This window comes from Drosophila subobscura, chromosome J, assembly GCF_008121235.1.
Source record: "Drosophila subobscura isolate 14011-0131.10 chromosome J, UCBerk_Dsub_1.0, whole genome shotgun sequence".
In the NCBI taxonomy this organism is placed as follows: Eukaryota; Metazoa; Arthropoda; class Insecta; order Diptera; family Drosophilidae; genus Drosophila; species Drosophila subobscura.
Genome location: NC_048532.1, coordinates 22,326,408 through 22,349,691, shown reverse-complemented (window position 1 = coordinate 22,349,691; position 23,284 = coordinate 22,326,408). Strand labels below are relative to the sequence as shown.

Genomic DNA, 23,284 nt, shown 5'->3' with positions numbered 1-23,284 from the left:
CTCACTTCACTCACTTTGGCCGCAACCGCCCAGCCCTCCTTGCCGTCATAATGACCATCGACACTGACACTTGCACTTAACACTGAGTGAGATTATTTATTTCCGCTCTTTCTATAGTCTTGCGGTACTTTCTACAGTTTTACACTCAACTCACTCTCACTTCACTCACTTTGGCCGCAACCGCCCAGCCCTCCTTGCCGTCATAATGACCATCGACACTAGCACTTGCACTTAACACTGAGTGAGATTTTATTTTCCGCTCTTTCTTTAGTCTTGCGGTACATACTACTGTTTTTGCTGTTTACTCACTCTCACTTCACTCTCACTTTTCACTCACTTTGGCCGCAACCGCCCAGCCCTCCTTGCCGTCATTATGACCATCGACACTGACACTTGCACTTAACACTGAGTGAGATTATTTATTTCCGCTCTTTCTTTAGTCTTGCGGTACATTCTACAGTTTTTGCACTCAACTCACTCTCACTTCACTCACTTTGGCCGCAACCGCCCAGCCCTCCTTGCCGTCATAATGACCATCGACACTAGCACTTGCACTTAACACTGAGTGAGATTTTATTTTCCGCTCTTTCTTTAGTCTTGCGGTACATTCTACAGTTTTTACACTCAACTCACTCTCACTTTTCACTCACTTTGGCCGAACCCGCCTGGCCCTCCTTGCCGTCATAATGACCATCGACACTAACACTTGCACTCGCTCACACAGAAAAAAATTTAAGCCTAGCGGAACACCATGCCTTTTTAACTTTTACATGTAGCCACTTTTACTTCCATCCGCTTGCTCTGCTTACACACTCGCACACAACAAAAACGAAAAAAAACTCAACAAAAAAAAACACTCAAACCGAAGGGCACATCACGCCATAGTGCCGCTATTTTACTGCTCCTCCTTTTCACGCATATTCCGATGGCTCCAAATGTGCGCTGCAAGCAGCGCTAAATCTGCGACGCAATTCACTTTTTTCGGGCGCTTTTCACTTGGAAAAAACTAGTTTTCACACTTTCTGGGATGTATTTTCACAATTTCCCAATCTTAGGCTCTTCTCCTACATGGAGGTGCACTTTTTCGTCTTTTTCCAGAACTTTTCAATACTTTTCCATTTTTTTCCAAAAAAATTACCACTTTTCCGTACGATTTTACATTTAAACACTTGCTGCACTTATCACACGGGTTTTTTCCACATTTTCCGCACTTTTCCATTATTTGCTAACACCTTTTATTTCACAACATCACCAAAACGTGCTTCTGCGCCGAGAGTTAAAATTTGACTTATTGCCCTCTTCCCACGCACAGCCGTGTGAAGGTGAACGAACTGTAATCGGTGAGAGCAGCTGAGAGCGGCTTTGCCTTTGCATTGCGTTTGTGTGTGTTGTTGTTTTTGCGAATGTTCTAGAAGTGCAGAGAAAGATGCAGAGTGCGTGGATGAGATCATCAGCATAGAAAAGGTAACTGATTTGCAAGGCTTTAACCGTTGGTCCTCTCTTCTCAATGCATAAGGTGTTGTTGGAATGACCTGAAGCGGGGGCGCAAAATTTAAGAGAACCCTTTGCTTAGAGGATCTAAGAGCGGTGACATTTTTGGAATGAGTGTTTGTTCGCTGCAAGCAGCGCTAAATCTGCGACGCAATTCACTTTTTTCGGGCGCTTTTTCACTTGAAAAAAACTAGTTTTCACACTTTCTGGGATATATTTTCATAATTTCTCAATCCTTAGGCTCTTCTCCTACATGTAGGTGCACTTTTCCGGCTTTTTCCAGAACTTTTCATTACTTTTCCGTATTTTTTCCACAGATTTGACCGCCTTTCCGTACGATTTTACTTTTAAACACTTGCTGCACTTATCACACGGGTTTTTTCCACATTTTCCGCACTTTTCCATTATTTGCTAACACCTTTTATTTCACAACATCACCAAAAAGTGCTTCTGCGCCGAGAGTTAAAATTTGACTTATTGCTTTCTTCCCACGCACAGCCGTGTGAAGGTGAACGAACTGTAATCGGTGAGAGCAGCTGAGAGCGGCTTTGCCTTTGCATTGCGTTTGTGTGTGTTGTTGTTTTTGCGAATGTTCTAGAAGTGCAGAGAGAGATGCAGAGTGCGTGGATGAGGTCATCAGCATAGAAAAGGCAACTGATTTGCAAGGCTTTAACCGTTGGTCCTCTCTTCTCAATGAATAAGGTGTTGTTGGAATGACCTGAAGCGGGGGCGCCAAATTTAAGAGAACCCTTTGCTTAGAGGATCTAAGAGCGGTGACATTTTTGGAATGAGTGTTTGTTGTTGGTGTGGCTGGCATGGTTGAAGGGAAGAGCGCTGAGAAGATCTAAGAGCGTGGGTTGGTTTTGCAAAGTCTGTGTTCTCATTGTCGTTTCTTTCGTTTCTTTCGTCTATGCTCTGTGAGGGTGCGAGTGAGATGGGTAGTGCGTGGATGAGATATTGGGCAATTAACTGAACTAATCAAGGTTAATTCAAGGTGCTGCCGTTTGGGTCTTCCGCAGCTGTAACTGAGAGAATATTTCCCAGAGCCGCGCTCTCCGCAATAAACCCTCAAAAATATCCCAAAATGTGAGTGGGTGTGTGGGGAAGGGGATATCTTCATTAAGTAATAATACAAATCAATTGTATGCCGCTCTCTGCATTGATAATTTTCCGATAAATATTTAATTAACTCTCCTGTTTCCTGTCGCACTGGCAGCCCCCTGACTGCGACCACAGTTACAGGAATTTTTTAATCATTCCGTTGCCGCATACTTTGACACTTGAAGCATCCGTTTATCCGCATCCGCAGCCGACACGCGACGAATTTTCCACACGCCGCGACGAAAGTGCGACATTTGACGCCAGACAACGAGAGAGAGAGAGAGTGCAACAAAAAGTGGTGGGAGGCAGCGAGTGGTTGGGGAGTGGGGCGAGTGCATGGATGGGGCATTATTATAATAATTGCATTCCCCACTGGAGTCCCCACCGCCGCAGACGATTACACAGATGAGAAGAAGAATATTCCGCGCGCGGCATTCGGCACTCTCCATTCGGCGAAGTGAAACAATTTTTTATTGTGGATATCAATTTGTTGTTTACATAATTGTAAAAAATGTTTTCAATAAACAAATTATTTGATTATTATGGCCGCCAATTAAAACAAAAGACAACGTGCCACGAATGCAGGATGTGAATGCAGTCGCTGTCGCTGTGTGTGTGTGTGTGTGGGTTGTGGCATGCAACTCTCCGACTGCAGATGGCCGACAGCCCCCCCCCCTGCCGCCGCAACAACAGCAACAAAAGGATCAAGCGACAATCAGAGGCAGATGCAGATGTCGGAGGACCAGACCGGAGAGCAGCCAGAACCCAGCACCAGCACCAGGATCCGACAACTCGACCACCGACAGGATAAACTGTTTGCCGTTTGCGTTTTTTACCCCAGTGCCAGGAGGCATGGCATGGCCTGGCCTGGCATGTGTTCCCAGCCACACTTTGAGTCCTGTTCGTCCAGTTCGACGATTGGCAAAGGGTTGTGGAGGGGGACATGGCGCGTGGTTCGAAATATTTAATTGCCTTGTATTGCGGTTGGCTGCGACGCGTATTAAAAATATTTACCCGCAGAAATACACACACATTGGGCCAGAGGAGAGGGGACATCCGTGCTGAGGTGTCTGTGTGCTTTATTTTCACGCTCAGTGTGTGTCCTGATGTCCTGGCATTGGCATTGTCTGCGCTTTGCCTTCAGATGATTGTGTGGCACTCTGTAGAGAGTATTCTCCGTTGATCAGTTACACAGTGTTAAACAGTTAAAGATGGAGATCAGTTTTGTGGTATTTTTCAGTATTTTTATCGAGTTAATTTAAATATTTTTAATAATCAATATAATTTTTTATTATTTTTCAGTATACGTTTTTTTTATTAGTAATTAGTTTCTATAATATTTCGAGTAATTATTTTTGTTTTTTAAATTTTTTTTTTGTAGATTTAATTTTTTAGTTAATTTTTACGATTTTTGTGGTAATATTTTTGCGTTTTTATATTTTTAGTCCCTAAAATGATTTTCGGTGTAATTTTTTTTTAAGATATAACACGTTTTTTTTGTTATATCTTGGCATCTATCATTTTTTTGTGAAAATAATTTGTTTCGAATAATTTTTTATATTTTTATTATTTTTTTTAGTTTTTGTACAGCGCTTCCCACCATTGATTGTTGTGGGAGGGATTTGTGCTTAAATTCCCTGCCGTCTGTCTCATTATTGATTCAATTATTTGTTAAATCAAAGAATTAATTTTGATGAAGTCGCAGGAGATTATGCAAATTTACTGCCATCTTATATGGCCCCCGCCTTTGCTCCCTGTTGGCTGTTAAATTTATATTTTATTTTCATGCCGTTAATATTGAATTTTAATTTGTAAGTCCCCTGGTCCCCAGGTCACCACTGGATGTATCTCATGTATCGCGCTCTATCTGCGTATCTGTGTGTGTGCCTGTGTGTGTGCCTGTGTGTGTGTTTGTATCTTTGAGCCGTGACAGATTGCCCTGGCTGTGTAGTCTTGCCCCATCCTGGGGCACACACTCCCAGTGCCACACAGTAAGTTGTCAATTAAATTTGGTCAGCCACATCAAGCAGCCTCCTCTCCTGTCGCCGTTGCCCCCCAGTCTCTGCCACTGGTCAGCCTTCCATCTGCCAGGCCGCACCACCCCCTCTGCCACACCAGTCCCCCCCTCGTAACCCCTTCAACCGATCTCTGCCGTTTGCTTAATTTATATGTATCGCCCGTGTAATTGTCAATATGCCAATAAGCTGCGTGTGGCAATATATATAAAAAATAATCGAATGCTGCACGAAGGGTGGGCGGAAGGGTGAGGAAGCTGCAACCTGGAGTTGCAAACAACGATGTGGAAAAGGAGGCAAGCGCGAGAGGAGTGATTGTTTGTTTCAGTTTATTGAAAGCAGAGAAATCAATCGGGTTACAACAAAAAGTCAGCCGTTCAGGGATGCAACAAAATGTGCACAGAAAGTGGGGCCACAAATTAAGGAAATTCAATGACAAGCTGGGAAAAATATGGATTAATAAATAATAAAAATATATTTAAAATATTTATAAAGAATTAAAATATAAAAGTTAAAAATAATTTGTTGTAAATGAAAATTATATTTAAAAGAAGTTCCCATAAACCGCAGTTACTGGTCCACAAAATCCATATAAAGTACAACCTTTAATCTGTAATTTATACGTTTCTGAAGTGACCCAGCCCTGGGTGCACTTTGGGGGGCGGTGGGTGGTTGTCGGGGCAGGCATAATAACAAGTCCAACGTGTTGGACGTAAGTAGCTCAAAAGTGTTAAGGATTCAATTAAAGCGATACAAAAACACACGCAGCAGAGAGAGAGAGAGAGAGAGAGAGAGAGAGAGAGAGAGCGAGATACATATGTACATTTGGTAGAGCGAGAGAGAGGGAGGGGTGGGGGGAAGCTGGGCAAACAAAAGAGCCGCAGAGCTATAATTCGATTATGGATTTTCCGCCATATTAATGCGAAATATTTGCAGCGCAGTCAACGGCGAAGCAACAATGCCCAGCCAACAGCAACAACAATTAAAGCCGGGCAGAAGGCTCTTGCCACACACAAACAGAGGGACAGTTGGGGAGTGGGGAGGGGGGAGGTTGTGGGCAGACCAACCATAATGGCAACAGAAATTATAAATTACGCGACAGATGAAATGTCACAGCATCGACTCTGACTTATTTCATTTATTTAATTAAATATGAGCAACAAAGATGTGGAACTTCGATTGGGGTTTCGGTCGGGGCTTGGGCTTTAAGAGCAGTTCGAACTTCAGCCAAGATGCGGCCTAAATCGCAGCTTAAAGTCACTTTAATCGGAAGCTAAAATGCAACGCGGGGCCGCCGCTGCTTTTTGGTGGGTTATACAAATAGAAATGCACTTGGGGTAAAAGTTGATCGGCTCTACGTGGAACGAGAACTAAGCTAAAACTTAAATATGCAACAGGAAATATACGCCAATCAAGTGCCAATCTCAAAGAGCCCCAGCCCAGGCCCCCCCGACGTCAGGCCAACCAACATGAAATGTCTTTAAAATAGAACGAAATATAAGCACTACGGCAGGGGGAGGGGTGGTGCTTTCAGCGTAACGTCTTATGACCTGAAAAGTGGCAACGAAAGCGGCCAACCAACTAACAAACCAACTGACGGGCCACAGACGGACAACAACACACAGCCAGCTCCTCCGACTCCGACTCCGACTTCTCCTCCAACTTCAACTCAGTTTCTGCCACCGAAAACAACGTCTCTTGCACTTTTACTGTGGCAGGGCAGAGGCAGGCGGCGCGGAGGGGTATGCAAAATACTTTTGCATAGATTAACGAACAAAACTTTTTGTGAGCTGCCTTCAGACGCCGCCCCACAACTCCCCTCTGCTGGCCCATCGAATCTGGCTATTAGCTGGCGCAGGGATACAGCCTTAGCCTTATACTTAGACACTTCCCATTCGTATGTAGTAAATATTATATGTAAATGGATCAAAACTTATTCAGGCTCTTGAGACTTTTACATATGTACATACTATGTACATACATAAATACATGTATGTAAGTACATATGTGTATATAAACACATGTAAAATAATTCCTTTTTGTGCTTGGCTTCAGTTTATATGAGAATTTATATATTTTGTATATTCGTTTATTTGTTTTTAAACTTTTTATTTATATTTAATAAGCTTAGCAAAACTTTTTCGGTTTTCCAATGCATTTTTGGTGACAAATTGCTGATTGGTTTATTTACAATTTTTTTAGTAATTGGTTTTAAGCCAGGAAATTATTTTTCGTGTTGAGTAGTTGAAATTGAATTTGTGAGATTTTTTATACATTTTGTCACAATTTTCAATATTATTTTTTTAGGTAGTTTTCTGGTAGTTTTTATATTTTTTTGGGAACAAAAAGTTTGCTTTATTTTTTTTATTTTCACAGCAAAATGTAAGGGCTTACGTTTTGCATTGAAAAAAAATACTTTCATTTTTTTTTTGAATCATTTTTTTTTAAATTTCTTGTATTAGCAGGTTTTACCCCATAGAATTCCCATAAGAAAAGATTCCAAAAATTATGTTTATACCCCGTTGAATGCATATTATTAATATGTGCTATTGGTTATAAAAAACGTATTGAACTCTCAAGAAAACTTTAACGAAAATCTCTCTGCTGCCTGCCCGCCTGCTCTGCTGCCAACAAATATGCATTTTGCCAGCTTAAATAATTTATTAAATTTTATTGCTGAACGACAGGTGGAAAGAGGAAAACAAAATGGAGAATTGTGAATGCCATTGTCAGTCCGTTTGTCCGTCCCTCTTCGGCGTTGCTGCTGTTTTGGTTGTCGGCCAAATTGCCCTTTGCTATGGCCCCGAAACTGCAACAGAACTGGCACTGTCTTGTGCCACACACACAACAAAAGCTGCCACTTGCCGACTGTTCGCTGTGCCCTGCCCCCTGCCCACCGCCCAGGTGAAGTTGCTGCCTCGCGCTGTCTTATGAAAAATGCAAACCGAGCGTTGAATAATTCATTATGAATTGAAATACATAATACTCATTTTGTTGCAGCATTTGAATGTGGCACCAACACGGTGCTGTGTGCTGTGTGGAAACAGCCCTGAGAGACACTCAAGTCAGCCATTTTCTATGACGCCAGACAGCGCACTATGGGGCATTTGACCACTTTTTGTGGCATTAATTAATAACTTCCAAACGAAACATTATTTTTTGATTTAGTTTTTTGATATGAGTTTATAATAGTGAAAGGAAGGTATGTTGAAAAAATGGGCGTGGCACCGCCTTTTCTTCAGGGTAAAATCGAATTTTTATTTTATTTTTAAATTTAATTAAACAAATAATGATGGGAATATGTAAAGCAATGCCATATTAAACTAAAAAAGTTGTGCCCGGATTTTTAAAAATTTTAAAGTAGAAGATAATCGGATTTTTACATTGACTTCCTTGTATACGGCAAGCAGCTTCTTTTCTTTAATTTGTTGAATGTTGGACACAATAGCACTGCACGTCAGTGCAGATATACTGGAAATGTCTCAACGTTATTATAATTGCACGATTGAGCACGAATTGATCCAACCTGCACAGTTTTTACGATTTGTTTCAATTTTTTCCGTGGAATTGTTCAATTTAATCGACAAACCGTGAAAAAAGTTCTTCAAAGGGTCTACAAATATCCCTTATCGGTCTCAAAGCTAGTGACAGGTATTACCACTTAAATGCAATGCAAATCGACATCTTCTTCCACAACTTTCTTCTTCACTGAGTTTAACATTGCAAACAACTCCGAATTTCCAAACTTTAGGTTATGTAACGAAAACTTAAATATCTCCGAAGACGCAGAAAAGCGCAAGAAAAAGTAACATAAATTGGATTAAGAATTGAAAACTCTACAACATCTATGCAGTTTATTGCTTCCGGCGGGAACCGAACACTTTGTAAGTCTATTCAAAGACAAATTTTCGTCATAAATATGGACTTGTTAAAAACTAGCCATTAAACATATTATGAGGTTAATTTTTTAATTTCAAACTCACAAACAACTTTTTAATACCTGTCTGAATCAAGAATGTTGTAAAAAATTTACTTAAATTGGTAAATTTAGCAATTTTTGCACTTTAAACTTCATAAAAAAAATCAGTTTTCCGATAACTTTATATTGTTCGTAGCAAACAGCTGACTTTAACAGCTGTTATCTTAACAGTGGTGCGCACTGTTAATTTTCTGGGTATGTAACATTACGGACTGATGTTATCCCTATGAATATCCGTTAAAAAAATATTACTTTTTTGACTTTTGACAAATGAGTTTCGGCCAGGAAAAGTGGTCAAATGCCCCATAGTGCAGCGGCTTAATTGTTTTTCATATTTTAATGCCACACAACTTTCTCGCGAAGACACAACCCCAGCAGCCGGGAGAGAGCCGAGCCAAGGATTTTCTTGATATGCGCACATAAAATTTAAAATTAAATTTAGCCACGCTCCAAAGGGACGGACGACGGCACAGCAGACAATTCGCCATTTCTCAGTGCAAAAGAGAGAGAGAGAGAGAGAGAGAGAGAGAGAGAGAGAGAGATACCAGAGGGCCAGGGGGCAGAGACACGACTGACAAACTGCCGAGATAAGGCCAAGACCGAGACCGATACGCAGACGTCGCAGACGTGTAGTGGAGTGGACCTTAGGTTGGCGGCTACCTAATCAGCAAGGAGTAAAGGGTAAGGACTAAGCAGGGGAAATGAAAAGTGGGAGAAGGGTAGAATAAAGAATACCCTTCAATAGAAAAGTATTCAAAGTTTAGAGGAACTTCGACAACTACTTAAAAGGGGAGTCTTTCTAGGACTAGCCGATGAATACCGAAAAGTCAGCCGATTAATACTAGAATTTCTTAAGTGCCTAGCAATCCCCCTTTTACAGGGCATTCTACAACCCGCGAATTAGCATTTGTCTCAGTATTTCTACCTTTTTTAGCTCCTCTTTTCGTATACTTTTTGTGCTGCATTTGCATATTGTAATTTATTTATATAAATAAACTTGAAGAAATTAGTGGCACACACAAAATTCCGGGGCCTAACTGTGCCCCCCCTGTCCATGGAGTCGACACCTTTTACGCTTTCAATTACTTTTTCCTCGCCGCTCGACTGGAATTTTGTTTTGAATTTTATTTACACACAACCAAAAAATGCCACAGATCTCTCTCTGTGTGTGTGTGTGTGTGTGTGCACACTGTTCAATATTTGGCCAGTTATAAATCACGAATATTTAACGGTTACGTGCGGCGGGGAGCAGGCCATAAAAAATATGGCCAAAAAGCCAAAGAGACAGAAAAAATATTTGGCCCTATTTTCGGGGCTCAACAGATGCAAAGCGGGGGGCAGGCAGCTGCACATTACGTCTGGCAGTGGTCTGTGCTGTTGCACGTGCCACGCAATAAAATATAAAGTTAAAAAAAGGAAAACGACACCCTGCCCCGTGCCCCGTGCCACAAGTTGATAATCTAATAAGCAATCAATGATGTGAAAAAATGACTGGCGAACCATTTTTAAACGCTGCGGTGCACCGCCACTCGACCACAGCAGCCGCAAATACAACAACAGCAACAACAGGCAGCAGGCAACATGCAACATGGGGTGGCATGGTGGCAGACCCCTCCCCCCCAATCGAATCGGCAGTCATTTTTGCATTTCGGCTGTGGCTCTTCACCCTGTTGCTGCTTTTTTTTGCTCTTCTTTGCTCTCTCTGCACAATTGTTGCATGCAGCAGGGAAAAAAAGGAGGCAGCCAGAGGAGCTGGGGAGGCCAGTCTATTGGCCACTGGCCACTGTTTGGCATGTGGCATGTATAAACTGTAAACTGCCGCACAATGACAGAGTGTCAATTTATTAGGTGCCACAATTTATGATGCAACACGAAAAACCCAATAGGCCCACACAGGCCAACTCGATTCGATTTGCCCATTTCGCTTACATTTTAATTTGCCAAATAATTGAATATATTTTTCTTCATGGCGATTTGTATTAATTGGCATTTGGAGGGTGGCACAGGGAGGGGTTTTAATGGGGATTTTTTGGGTATGTTTTGGGAATTTTAAGGGAGAGAGAACTTGGTTATGGAAGGGCAATGTCAATGCCTAGAGCTGATGTTATACCTAGAGAAGGTTTTTAGGCTTTATTCTTACTATTTGTTATGGTAATTTGTTGGGTTTAGGTCTTCACAGCCTTGGATGCTACGTTCATGCGGTGACCTCTTAAAATGGGTTCAATTTTCAATGCCAAGAACTATTCTTGGGGTCGGAATATTACATACTATTCCTGCTCCTGTTAGATGTAGGAAATGTTCTACTTTTACCCTAGAGTTTCAGGATATTTCTGCCGGTTTTTGCTGTCATAAAGTCATAACTTTTGGCTCTATTTAGTCGTTGAAAAAATACTTTTGTAAAAGAACTTCTTGCACATTTTTTCGCTAGATTTTGCAGCGATAGAACTTTTCAATGGATAACCTCCTTTTGGGGCCTTCTCTTTCAAACGATCCTCAAACCTCTAATCAACCTTCCTCTACTCAGCGTCTGCCTGCCACGCCCACTATCCACACCCACCTTTGTTTGTTTGTGGTTTTTTTTTAGCTTTTAGCTTTTTGTTGTTTTCCAATGCGTTTTTGCACTTTGCAGACTAATTGCTGTAATCGCCGCAATCGCAAGCTCCTCCTCCTCCCACCCCCCGCCTCACCCTCTAGAAAAACAAAACAAACAAAACTTTAATTCTGTTGTGCGCACAATTTTTATCATTGTTTTGTTAAAAAACTGCAGTAATTTATACATCGCTTTGGCATAGAGAACGAGAGAGAGCGGAAAAAAGCGTAGAAAAAGTTTTTGCACCAAACGCAGTTGGACCGGGGTGTGGGTTGGGTGCAGCGATCAATCGACAAAATAATGCGTTAACTTTTGCATAAAACAAACAAACAAACAGCACAACAAATCAACAAAACAACAAACAACACTACACACACGCAACAGGGAGGGGGAGAGCGAGGGGCAGGGCAGGCGGCGGCCACGGCAAAACTTTTCTCTAGACTCAAAATAGGTGGAAAAAAAAAAGCGATTAGAGCAGAATTATTGCACACGAGGCCCAATCGATTAGGTTTAGAGAATTGTAGTAGAAACTAGAGTTGGAAAACACGCAAAAGATTTATGCAGATTATTGGTACGCATTTTTCTGGAACTTTTGCGTGGCTTTCGGACTGTGCAAAGTGCCCTTAAAAATTATTTGAAAAATTACGGACACAGCGGAGGAATGGCTGTACTCTTAGAGAAGTTTTAACTAGCAAAAAAAATATTATTAATAATAAAATCAACCCGAAAGGCAGCCCACATGGGCATGGGCTTGGCTCTATTTCTGTGCCCATTTTCATTAAAATATTTTCTGCTGCTGCAACATTTTCTGCTGCAACAACGTTAAAGTGTGCTACACTCAGCTGCAAGTATTTTCTAATATCTGTGCGCTAATTTCATATCCCCAGCACAGCCACACCCCACCCCCTGCATTTTCCGCCGCATTTACATTCAAGCTTAACTCTCGGCTGTAAAATATTATTGAACTGTTTTTGCATTCGTTGATTCTTTGCTGTCACCCCCCAGCCGCACCGCTACACACTCGCAAATGCAACAAAACATATGAGGCAAAATACTAGTGGCAGTGCCAGCCCCTTAGGACACAACCACCCCACCCCTCTCCTGCTGCAATGAGCCTCATCATAATGTAGCGAGCGATTTGTATTTTGTATAAATTTTACAGGCAAACGAACGAACATTCGTCCTGCTGTACACACATACCTATATATCGTGTGAGGGTACAGGGCTAGATGTATGAAATATAATAAAATTGTACAGGAAATGACGAACAAGTCGACGAGGGAGAAGCCAGCAGTCCCATCGAAGTGGTGCGCCGGCACTCGATGGTGGAGAAGGGCTTTTGCCGGTTGCCTGCTGCTGCTGCTGCTGCTGCTCGAGGAACATTTTAACCATCGAATGGTTTGATTATTAAATCCATGAAGTTTTTCCGACACACACACACACACACACACCCCATATATCTATGTGTGTGTGTGTATATCAAAATTCACTTGATTGCAGTTTTCAAGTGAAATCCTAGCACACTCCAGAACGAGCAGAGCGAAGCGCCCAAGGGCCTGAGCATATCGCAAGGATGGTGATGAGGATACATTGGGTTCTACATATATTCCCATTCCCATTCCTCTGGCATCTGTAATTGATGTTTTCAAGTAGCAAAAGTGCGCGGTGGCTCGGCTCTCGGCTCTCGGCCGTTGCTGTTGTTGTTGCCACCCAAAAAACTAGCGCAGCCCAAAAGTTGATTTTGTTGTTGCGGAATTTTAATGAAGGAGGCAAGTTTTCTGCCACTAAATCAAATTAAACCATCGACGGGAAGACTATTCCCTACCCCCTGCCCCTCAGCCTGGCGACATCTCCCATGTGTGGCAGAGGAAGTGCCAAATGTATAGGAAATGAGCTGCTGCTTAGGCATATTCCCATGCCGATTCCCATGCCAATTCCTATTCCGTTCACCCCAAAACTAATGCAAGTTTTTGTCAAGATCTTTGCCTCCCGCCTTTGCTGCTGCTGCTCCTGCTGCTGGTCTTGATTTTCCCATTCAATAATGCTTTTCACGCTAATTAATTTTCGGTTTTCCACAAACACGAACCCAATCACACACTCACTCTCGCACTCACTCTCGCACTCGCACTTCTCGATGCCACTCGACAATTTCCTGAGCGTCAAAAGATTGCTGCCAAGGCCCCCAGCCGCCCTTTGCCTGGCCCAACCCCAAGCGGCTGAGGGTGAATCTGTCCACAGCTGGGACACAGGGTGTGGGCTGAGTCCTTTCCTTGCAGCAGCCAAAAAAAAATAAGATTTCATTTTTATGTGCCCTTTCCTGTGGGGTATTACGGATTTGTGTATTAAAAATGTATATTTTTATTAATATTTGAATTATTAATTTAAAAAAATAAAATTATTTATTTATTTATCTTAAAACTGTCATATTTTTTGGATACATTTTTTTAGAGTGAAAAAAATATGTAACTATATTTATTTTAATAAACAAATGTTTTTTGTTTTTAATAGTTATTTTTCGAAACACGAGTTCTCTCTGCATTTTCAAAATATTGCTCTGAAAGTGTACACATAATTTTTTTGCATGTAAAGGCACATCATTGGTCGGTTTCAGTCAGATTGGAGCACTTTATCTTATAGCTGCCATAGAAACAATCGCTATAAAAACAAGTCCTTCCGAGAAAATCTTTTTTCTCTTCATAGTTAAATGTACCAGAAGTTAAGAAATGTTTTTAAAAATGTTTTTTACACACCTAGTGCAATTTTCATTCAAATCTGTAAAGTATTTCCCATATAAAAACTAAGAAATCCTGCCGAAAAGCATTCCTTAGGGTATCCCGAGCTTCTTCCTTGCCGAATCTCTGCTTATTCTGCCTCTTTTTTTCTACACTCTCCACAGTGACATTAGAAAATTTGTAGCCCCTCGTCGCTGCCTTCCCGTTGGCATTTCCTGCTGTGAATTTGGTTAAATTGCATTGCCAGAAACCGGGGGGAGGTCTGAGGCAGTGTGTTTGAGGCATGTTGCTTGAACGAATCACAAGTTGTGGCAGAGGCAGCAGCGGCGGCCACCCCCCGGGTGTCGACACCGCAGAAGTGCTGCTTGTGCCGCTGCTCCTTCCACTTCTTTCACGCCCAATTGATGCTGGGGTTTAACGCCTCAATAGACAACAGGATGAAGGGGGCAGGACTCTGGCTCACTGGAGTCTACAGGTTGAAGGGGAAAACCTGCCTCAAAAAAAGGTTTCAATTGCGTGGCAAGTAACGCCCTCTTCCCGTCTCTCTGACACGCGGGGGCGTGTCTGTCTCCAGACATCAAGATGGCGAAAGATGCCACAAAGAGAGAGTGGGAGACATTTTTTCGGCGGATAAACTAATTCGATTTTGAGGCTCAAACTTTGCGTTTGCTTCGATCGCTTTAATGCGGAGACTCTGCCGGTCTCTATCCGTGCGTCAATCTGCTGATTAAATGTGTTGTTGTTTGTGCGTGTTGCATCAAAGACAAAGACAAACAGCTACCAGCAGCAGCAGCAGCAGCAGCAGCAGCCTGCCACGTGAAAGGACAGGCATCCGGCGTGGAGTCGTGGCATCCGCCAAAGACGTTGCCAGCAATCGCGCTAAGCCGCCGCATAATTATATATGGATATAGAATACATAAATGCAGCGGTATATATCCATCCACAATATATAGATATGTATATAAGTGTGTGTATATCCTCCTAGAAGTGCGTCTGTGTGCGTGCGTGTGGCAGGCAGACCCGCATTCAAGCAACATTTGCAACTCAACTAATGGTCCATTTCGTGGCACTTGGTTATTGACGTTGAACTCGAATCGTATTAACAATGCATGCGGCAAGAGAGGCAGAAGGCAGAGGGAGTGCCAGGGGAGTGGCAGTGTTTAGGGGGTCAAGCATTTCGCTTTGATGCAAAATCGAAGCGTGGTCAACTTCATTTCGCTTAATTTCGTGTGGAGTCGCCCCAAAGGCAGGGGGTGGAGTGCTGGGCTGTGTGCGCGTCCGCTAATCCGTCGCTGTGTGTGGGCAGGGAGTGGGGCATGCCACTCAGCTATGACATTTTGGCAGCGTCGAGTGCACCAAGACTGTCAAATGAGTCGTAATGAAATCTCACTCAGGATGGAGCGCCACGCCATGTCTATATGCCACACGAACACACACACACACACACACACATATGTAGTTGTCGCATATGTGGCATGTGGCAGTCAGCTTTCGGTCAGTCAGCTGCAACATATAATAAATAAATTATTTGCCATTTGGCTCCTAGGCGTATTATTTGGCGTGGAGAAGAGCCAAAGAGGCTCTTGGCCTAGGCTTTCCGCCACGGCTGTGCTCAGAGCGCAGACTAAATCATCAGCTTGATTATTGGAAGATCCCCGCACCAATAGAGCGATCGTAGGAGCAAATTTAAATATAACAAAAAAAGTACTTTCCAAAAGCTGAGACTCATAATTATGTGGGGGAAATGGCTACACAAATAAAGCAATTTTTGTGGCAACCAAAGAGAAAGCAGAGACTTTTGTATAATGTGTGGATATATAATTTGCAAGCGGTAATGAGCCGAAAGGTAAATCGTAGACCGGCAGGCAGACTTTGCATGTTTGCAGCACATAAAAGTAGGCAGCGATTTGTGCTGCGCATTGTCTGGCGCTTAAACAGCCACGAGAGTAGCAGCTAGGCGCTATGGCAAGTGACAGGACAGCCACTACAGGACCGGCTTGGCATACGAAAAAAAGTTACAAGTAATACTTAACGCTAAATGGGCACAAGTGGGGCCGTGCCTCTACTTGATATGCCATCCAAAAGTACCAGGCTGCCACTCTCCATTCAACCAGCCAGCCAGCCAACCATCCATCCATGCAATGCATGAACATTTTTGTAATGAAGTTATCGAAGAGGTGGATCCACAAAAAAAAGGGAGCCCCCAGCCCCTGGCTGTCTCTGGGCTAAGCACCTGCACTCCTCCTAACTAACATATGTAGAACAATATGCAAATGTTACTTTGTTATGCAATTAGTGGATTCAATGCGAGGCAAACGAACGGCAGGGAGGCGCACCAGCGGCACGTTGCACCGTTGCTCGATGCAAACAGACAGACAGACGTCATCGTCGTCGTCTGCGAATCAGAAGCCACCTACTCGAGGGCTTAGCCATCCAGTTAAATGTATCGTTGACATCGCTATCGAAATTGGAACAGTGCTATCCATTGTTGGAGAGCATACAAATGCTAGGGGATACTGAAATAAATATACCCTTTGGAAATTTGTGTTCGATTTGGTGAATGAGAGCTAAATATATGACATAACCAAATTAGAGATTTGTAACTTGAAATTTGTGGCTGCTACAGCTTATGAATGAAGCTTCTCGTTACTCGTTACTTATCAATCGCTACCCATATTCGTCACTGATGTCTCGTTACACTCATTATTCGGCACTCATTGCTACAGTTACTCGTTAACTTGAGAATTGTGGCTGCTACAGCTTATAAATGAAGTTACTCGTTACTTATCAATCGCTACCCATATTCGTCACTGATGTCTCGATACACTCATTAATCGCCACTCATTGCTACAGTTACTCTTTACGTCTGTCTCGCTACTCGTTACTATCTACCAACTAGTGTACTTCCCACTCGTTAAACCCAAAATATCATAATCCCATTATTGCTTCTGCTCTGTCCATTACGCCACTGCTTGAGAGGGCATCGAAAAAATGAAATTAAACGAAAAATAGGTCGATTTTGCAAGTCAATCAAGTGGGAAACTGGAGACAGACTCAGGGTTGGGTAATGGGTAACGGGGAAGCACTTGGAGGACAATAACAGATGCCGCATTGAGCGCTAACCAAAGCGATTCATACAATTAATTGAAGCAGCCCTCAACCGACTCTGCATCTCTGTCACACTTATCTCATTCTCTCTCTCTCTCTCTCTGTGTCTGTTGCAGGCCAAAATGATGGAGAATTCGCATGCCTGGATGGGCGCCACCGCTGGCTCCACGCTGGCAGGTTCGTACCAAAACGATGTCAAATATTATGCACAACTTTATCCTTTGCTCTCTCCACTTGTGTGACCCTTTCAGCAGACAGCTACCAGTACCAGCTGCAGTCCATGTGGCAAAAGTGCTGGAACACCAATCAGAATCTGATGCATCACATGCGCTTCCGGGAGCGTGGACCGCTCAAGTCGTGGCGACCCGAAACGATGGCCGAGGCCATCTTCAGTGTGCTCAAGGAGGGTCTCTCCCTGTCGCAGGCGGCCCGCAAGTACGACATTCCCTACCCCACGTTCGTGCTGTATGCGAATCGGGTGCACAACATGCTGGGACCCTCCATCGATGGCGGACCCGACTTGCGGCCCAAGGGACGTGGCCGACCGCAGCGTATCCTGCTGGGCATTTGGCCCGATGAGCACATCAAGGGCGTGATCAAGACGGTGGTTTTTCGCGATGCCAAGGACATGAAAGACGACAGCCTAGGCGGCCACATGCCGCCCTACGGTCGTCACTCGGTACATGATCAACTTCTTCTTGGAGATAATCCTTTTTTGATTATCTTTTCCCTTTGCTTGCAGGAGATGACGCTCAGCTATCCAGGCGCTAGTGGCGGCATTCCAGGACCAGGAGCCGCTAGCCTCAGCGCTCTGGCCTGTCCCAATGGCATGGGCAGCGGTGGAGGCGGAGTCCCAGGCGGACCCGGAGGAGGAGTCGGAGTTGGCGTAGGGCCTGGCGTAGATCAGCACATGTCACAGGAAACAGCAGCCGCCGTTGCCGCCGTGGCGCACAACATACGACAGCAGATGCAGATGGCCGCCGCCGTGCAGCATCAGCACGGGGAGGCGGGGCCGCCGGTGGTGCCACCGCCTGGGGTGTTCAACCTGCCGCCACACCTGGCCTCTGGGCCACCCGGCAGCAGGGGCAGCATTTCCCCGGCGTTAAGCAGCGGCTCTGGCCCGCGACACGCTCCCTCGCCGTGCGGCCCCGCCGGCCTGCTGCCGAATCTGCCGCCCAGCATGGCCGTTGCACTGCATCGCGATCCGGCGGCGGCGGCGCTGCTCAGCCAGCACCAGCAGCAGCAGCATCATCTGCAGCAGCTGCATCTCCAGCAGCAGCAGCAGCAACATCACTTGCATCAGCAGCAGGTGGCGGCGGCAGCGCATCATGGCTTGCAGCACAAGTCCGGTTTCGGTGGCAGTTCCATGGCGGCGGCCAGTGCCGCCTCCACATCCGCATCATCCTCCTCCTCCTCGCACCAGCATCAGCACTCGCATCAGCATCAGCATCCGCATTCCCACTCCCATTCGCTGGGGGAGAAGGGCATGCCCCAGAAGAAGGGCAGTCCACATCGCAGCGAAACGCCGCGCCTGCACTCGCCGTTGGGCGATTTGGGGCTCGAGATGTCCAGCTACAAGCGGGAGTTCTCGCCCAGCCGCCTCTTTGCCGACGACCTGGCGGAGCTGGTGGGCGCCAGCGTGTCCTCCTCATCATCGGTGACGCAGGGTGCAGCAGGAGGTGGAAGTTCCGCGGCCATTGGCGAGGCAGCAAGCTCCAGTTCCAGCGGCGGCATCAAAGTGGAACCCATAACCACCACTAGCGAGTAGCGAGTGGCGAGCGGCGAGCGGCGAGTAGCTAATGAGTATGGAAATGATACAGAAAATGAATGATCGAAGCAATCAAAAGAGCAAACCAACTAAAATCAGATGAAGAAGAAAAGAAAAGCCCAAAAGGGTAGACGACTACCCTTAACACTTATATATAAATATATACATATAAATATATATATTTGTATTCCTCTAGTTTCCTTCTAAAACTCAAACTTCGCCCTTAGGTTCTAGCCGTACGTTTATTGAATCAAAATTCAAAGTATTATTATGTTATAGTCCATCGGATAAATAGCGATCTCTTTAGTTTGTAAGCACCCACAACACACGTCCGAAGTAGTCCGGAACATTCCATTACAAAAATCAGAAGAAATTCCCCTACAACAGAAATCCACACCGCAAAAGTTTTAACTCCAAACCACAATAAAAAATAAAAGTAATTTTAAATGTAAAAGTAACTGAAGAAAACCTAAAAGACCGAGATTTTTTAAGCGAAATAATTGTGTGCCCGACTTTGGTTTAGTTTTTAATTTATTTTAGCAAAAAAGAAACAAGAACAAAATGTACAAAATTATAACAAGAAAAAATTATTAAGTGGAAAAAGAAAACTAAATTTAATGTTTAGGCTAACACACACACAAAATGAAAAAAGAAATTCACAAAAAATGCCTTTCGGAATTAAATTCAGCGATGAACAAGAAACAAAATTTGTAACAAAAAAAAAACAAAACAAAAATACTTAAAAACAAAAGAAAATGTGAAATTTTTTAAGACAAAGTATTTATACACAAAGGAAATTTTAGATCAAATTTAGAAGAAAACGATGCGAAATTTTTTAGTGAAAGAATCGAAATTTTTGTATGACGACAACTGCTGCAGGGTCTGTTGGGTCTTCGGGGGAGCAATTTATTTGGGTTTTACACTCCCAGAAATCCCTAATCTAAACAGCCCTAGATGAACCTGTAATCCCTGACCATATGATTCACATTCTAAAGTGCCTTTTCTAGCCTTAATTTCATCTCTGTTCCGCTTCTATTCTGGCCCTCCTGGTTGCTCCACAGCTCTGCAGCAAGTGTGTGCGTTGGTTTATTTGAAAAAAGTCTGGCGACATTATATTTGATGTTTAGGATACAAATATATATTTTAGGCGTACCTTCTGGCAATTGATTTGATTTTAGCAAGCACACAATTGATGGAGAGAAATCATTATAATAACGAGTAAAGAAAATGCCCAACAGTTCCATATTAGCAGGGCAGTCGAAGTGAATGTCGTTCGCTGAGGGGAAATTTGTACGAATTATGTTCTTTCGCTTATGGGAAATTTCTACATCATTCACATCGAATGTCCTACTAAGTGGAAACTGTGGTATAACATAAACATCATCATCATCACATCATCAGCATAAAGCGAAGCAATAGCCATAGCCCGAATATATCTATATGTATAATCCACCTGCCTCCCCCCTGGAAATCCCACATAGAATTTGATGTTCCACAAAACTTAACTTAAAGATTACTTTCGGTATAGCATGTAAAATAAAAACAAGTATAACAGACACCGACACATGGATGGAGAGGAAAGAAAACGAGAGAGAGAGAGAGAGAGAGTAAAGGAGAATCCAACGTCCAACGTCCAAAATGTTTCAATCGTTTTTCTATCAAAACTTTAGTGCAAAACTTTATGTTCAAATTAATCTTAAATGTCGAAATGAAAAAAAATGAATGTTCTAATTAACCGAAAAAACGAAACGAACGAAAAAGTAAAAAAAGTATTTTATAAAAACATTGAAAAAGATAACCCGAACAAAAGCAAAACCCGATGTGGCACGAACGTCTTCTCATTTCTCGCTTACCAAACGCACATTCCCACACGAATGCGATTTGGCGTCGCTGTTTATTGCTTTTCAGATACTCGAATACTGGTTAATAGATGCGACGATGGATGCTCCTTGCTTCCGGGGCAGTGTTTCCACTCCGCTTTATAGCATAATGGGCAGCGCCTCTGCCGCGGGTGGCTGATTCATCTCTTGATGGCGCTGGAGCAGACCCAGACACTGGTGCAGGCACTGTGTGCTGGCCGTGGAGATGGCCTTGAGCAGCAGCAGATCGGGATCAGTGGGCGTAAAGGAAGCACAATCGATGCTCTCAATGGCCCTGGCCAATGAGGCGTTGCTGCAAAGGCAAAGAATTTCAATATTAAAATGGATTCACATGAGAAAATGATCGGCGAACCATTGCTCTGTGAGGAACAGCGCCTGACGGGCCGAAACCATCGCATCGGAGGCTGCCAGCAGCTCCCGGGGAGGCAGTGGCGATGAATTGCTTATGTCCATGGCCTTGGTGTGGCTCTCGACCACCGCCCGCAGGCCGTCCACCCACTCCTGACGCGCCCGAGCATCGTTGGCACGCAGCTTCACCGTGTCCCCCGAGGCGCAGGCAATGGAAAAGGTGCGCGAATCCTCGTCGCTGGGGTACACGACGGCGCCCGCCAGCTGCACCTGACCGCGTGGTGCACTCGCCAGGACATGGGGCGAGGGCGCAATGTCATCGCCAACGGCAGACGAGTCGCACAGGTAGTAACTAAGAAAGCCTGTCTTGGCGTCCACGGTGAACCAACGATACTGCCAGCCTGCAAAAAGAGGAGTCACTTAGGAGGGAGATTCGCAGGGAATTGTCTTGGATTTCGAACCCTTCATCACATTCGTATATTTGCTTAGCTGTCCACTCAGCTGATGGCGCAGCGTCTGGTTAATCATGCGATTGAGATTGCTCTCCATTTCTGCGTCCGTGTCCGCCAGCAGGCGACTTTTCCTCGCAGAGTCTCGGGCTGCTAATTCTTGCTGCTGCTGCTGTTGCTGCTGCTGCTGCCTCTGGCGTGACTTGTTCTTGCGCTGCCTGAAAGTGTTTCTTATTTTGCGTAAAATGTTTGCAAATTTACAATCAAAAACCGTGCGAAATAAACTAAAAAAATTAAAACTTCAAGTTGTATTTCTGCAACAACCCTAATCAGCTGTTTTGTATTTTTATATCATTAGCACCCGTTTCGCTTGAAGACAACATATCGGGTGCTGGGTATCGAAACATCAATTCGTGTTTCTGTCGATAGTTTTTCTATAAAATGCATTAAATAAAATCATCTGTGCTTTTGAATCCAAAAATATTTTTTCTGACAAAGAGTATTTTTGCAAACACGTTTAGCTGATAGAAATATCTATCGGTTTCATGCAACCCTGATAGCAACAGCCCATCGGTAGTGTACTCGATAGTTATACACGATGTCCAACTATCGTTATAGGCATTCAAACAACATTTGAAATATACAAAAATATTTAATTTTAGTACAAATTATACTTTAAATAATTAGCTTATTATTATTATTAAAATTTACAATTCGAAATCTATCAAATATAAGAAATGTACCTTGAAACTCAAAAAGTGAACGCAAAAATGAGTCTCTTGCGTTCGAAACACACAACAAATATCGTGGGTGTATCTTGTTTGCCGGGAGCACCCTTTGTTTTTTGTTTGAAGCCCCCTGTACAAATTCGTTCAAACAACATCGCGTTTTCATTTTCGCAAAAAACACACCAAAAAAGAATTGTTTAAATAAAACATGCCACAGCGGTGTTGCTGCACATGCAACATGACAGCGGCATTGTGATCTCGGCTTGCGTTTTTATGGTAAATTTGTTTGCTTCCCCGCACAACAACAAAAGCGCTGCGTGTTTGTTTGTGTACGTGTGTGTGTGCGCGCGGTGTGAAAAAAATCAATTTGTGGCAGAGAAGCCAGTGGCAAGAAGAAGAAACAGCAGCAGAGGCAGAGGAAAAGACGCAGAACTGCTGCTTGCTACGTTCGGGATGATGTTGGCGATGATATAGTGTTTGTGCCCCTTGCGCCTCTTGGAGTTTTTCAGTGAATCTTCGGTGAATTTGTGGCAATTAAAAATATGTGCCCCTGCTCCCTTAGCATGTTGCAAGTGAAGAGAATGTGTATTTTGCGCGCCGCACTCGCCATTCGAGTGATTTGTTTGGTTCTTTCTCTTTCCCACTGCCCCTTCCCCCTAATACGCGTGTGTGTGTTGGTTTTGTGTATTTTTCCCACTCCCCCATTCATGCGTGTGTGTCTTGTATCTCTTTTCTTCTCCCTTCCCCCTTTCACATGTGTTTAAAATAAGAATAAGAGCAGCAGTGTATGTGTGTGTGTGTGCGTAGTCTTCTTTTTCCAAGTTTTTATGTTTTTATGCGGCCATCGCGTGACGGCGTCACTTGATTTATGACATTTAACATATTCCCCCGCACCCCTTATGGCACCCCTTGCCTTTTATCTTTTTCTCTAGCTATCTCTTTCTGTGCTGCAAAAGGCGGGTGTGGTGGGGGTGGGTAAAACTCCCCCCGCAAATGAATTTTACAAATGAAATGTGCAACACACACACACACTTACACTAACATGCGCTGTTTCGTTTCTTCTTTAATTCCAATTCTTCTCCTCCCACACACACA

The 23,284-nt window shown here is 43.7% G+C and overlaps 3 protein-coding genes across 6 annotated transcripts in view; 2 read left to right on the top strand and 1 right to left on the bottom strand.

Annotated features, from left to right (window-relative positions):
- LOC117895288 (protein bric-a-brac 1) overlaps positions 1-18,891 on the top strand; it is a 70,775-nt gene extending 51,884 nt beyond the window's left edge. The window contains exons 2-4 of one of the 4 annotated variants that reach the window (XM_034802832.1): positions 17,133-17,193; positions 17,271-17,695; positions 17,756-18,891. In XM_034802832.1, coding sequence (XP_034658723.1) covers positions 17,133-17,193; positions 17,271-17,695; positions 17,756-18,784 — 1,515 coding nt within the window. In that variant the 3' untranslated portion in view covers positions 18,785-18,891. Of the gene's footprint in view, positions 1-17,132; positions 17,194-17,267; positions 17,696-17,755 lie in introns of all 4 variants that reach the window. The other 3 variants (XM_034802833.1, XM_034802831.1, XM_034802830.1) reach the window with 3 other exon arrangements.
- A 1,733-nt stretch (positions 18,892-20,624) lies between these two features.
- Positions 20,625-21,791, bottom strand: LOC117895289 (oxysterol-binding protein-related protein 11). The gene is made up of 3 exons (XM_034802834.1): positions 21,474-21,791; positions 21,017-21,413; positions 20,625-20,956 (listed from the first exon to the last, which is right to left on the bottom strand). The coding sequence occupies exons 1-3, from the start codon at positions 21,559-21,561 to the stop codon at positions 20,764-20,766; spliced, it is 678 nt and encodes a 225-aa protein (XP_034658725.1). The 5' UTR covers positions 21,562-21,791; the 3' UTR covers positions 20,625-20,763.
- Positions 21,792-22,309: 518 nt separating this feature from the next.
- Positions 22,310-23,284, top strand: part of LOC117895287 (triple functional domain protein) — a 40,476-nt gene continuing 39,501 nt past the window's right edge. Inside the window, exon 1 of the mRNA XM_034802826.1 lies at positions 22,310-22,465. The gene's annotated coding sequence lies outside the window, so the exon portion shown is untranslated. The remainder of the gene's footprint in view (positions 22,466-23,284) is intronic.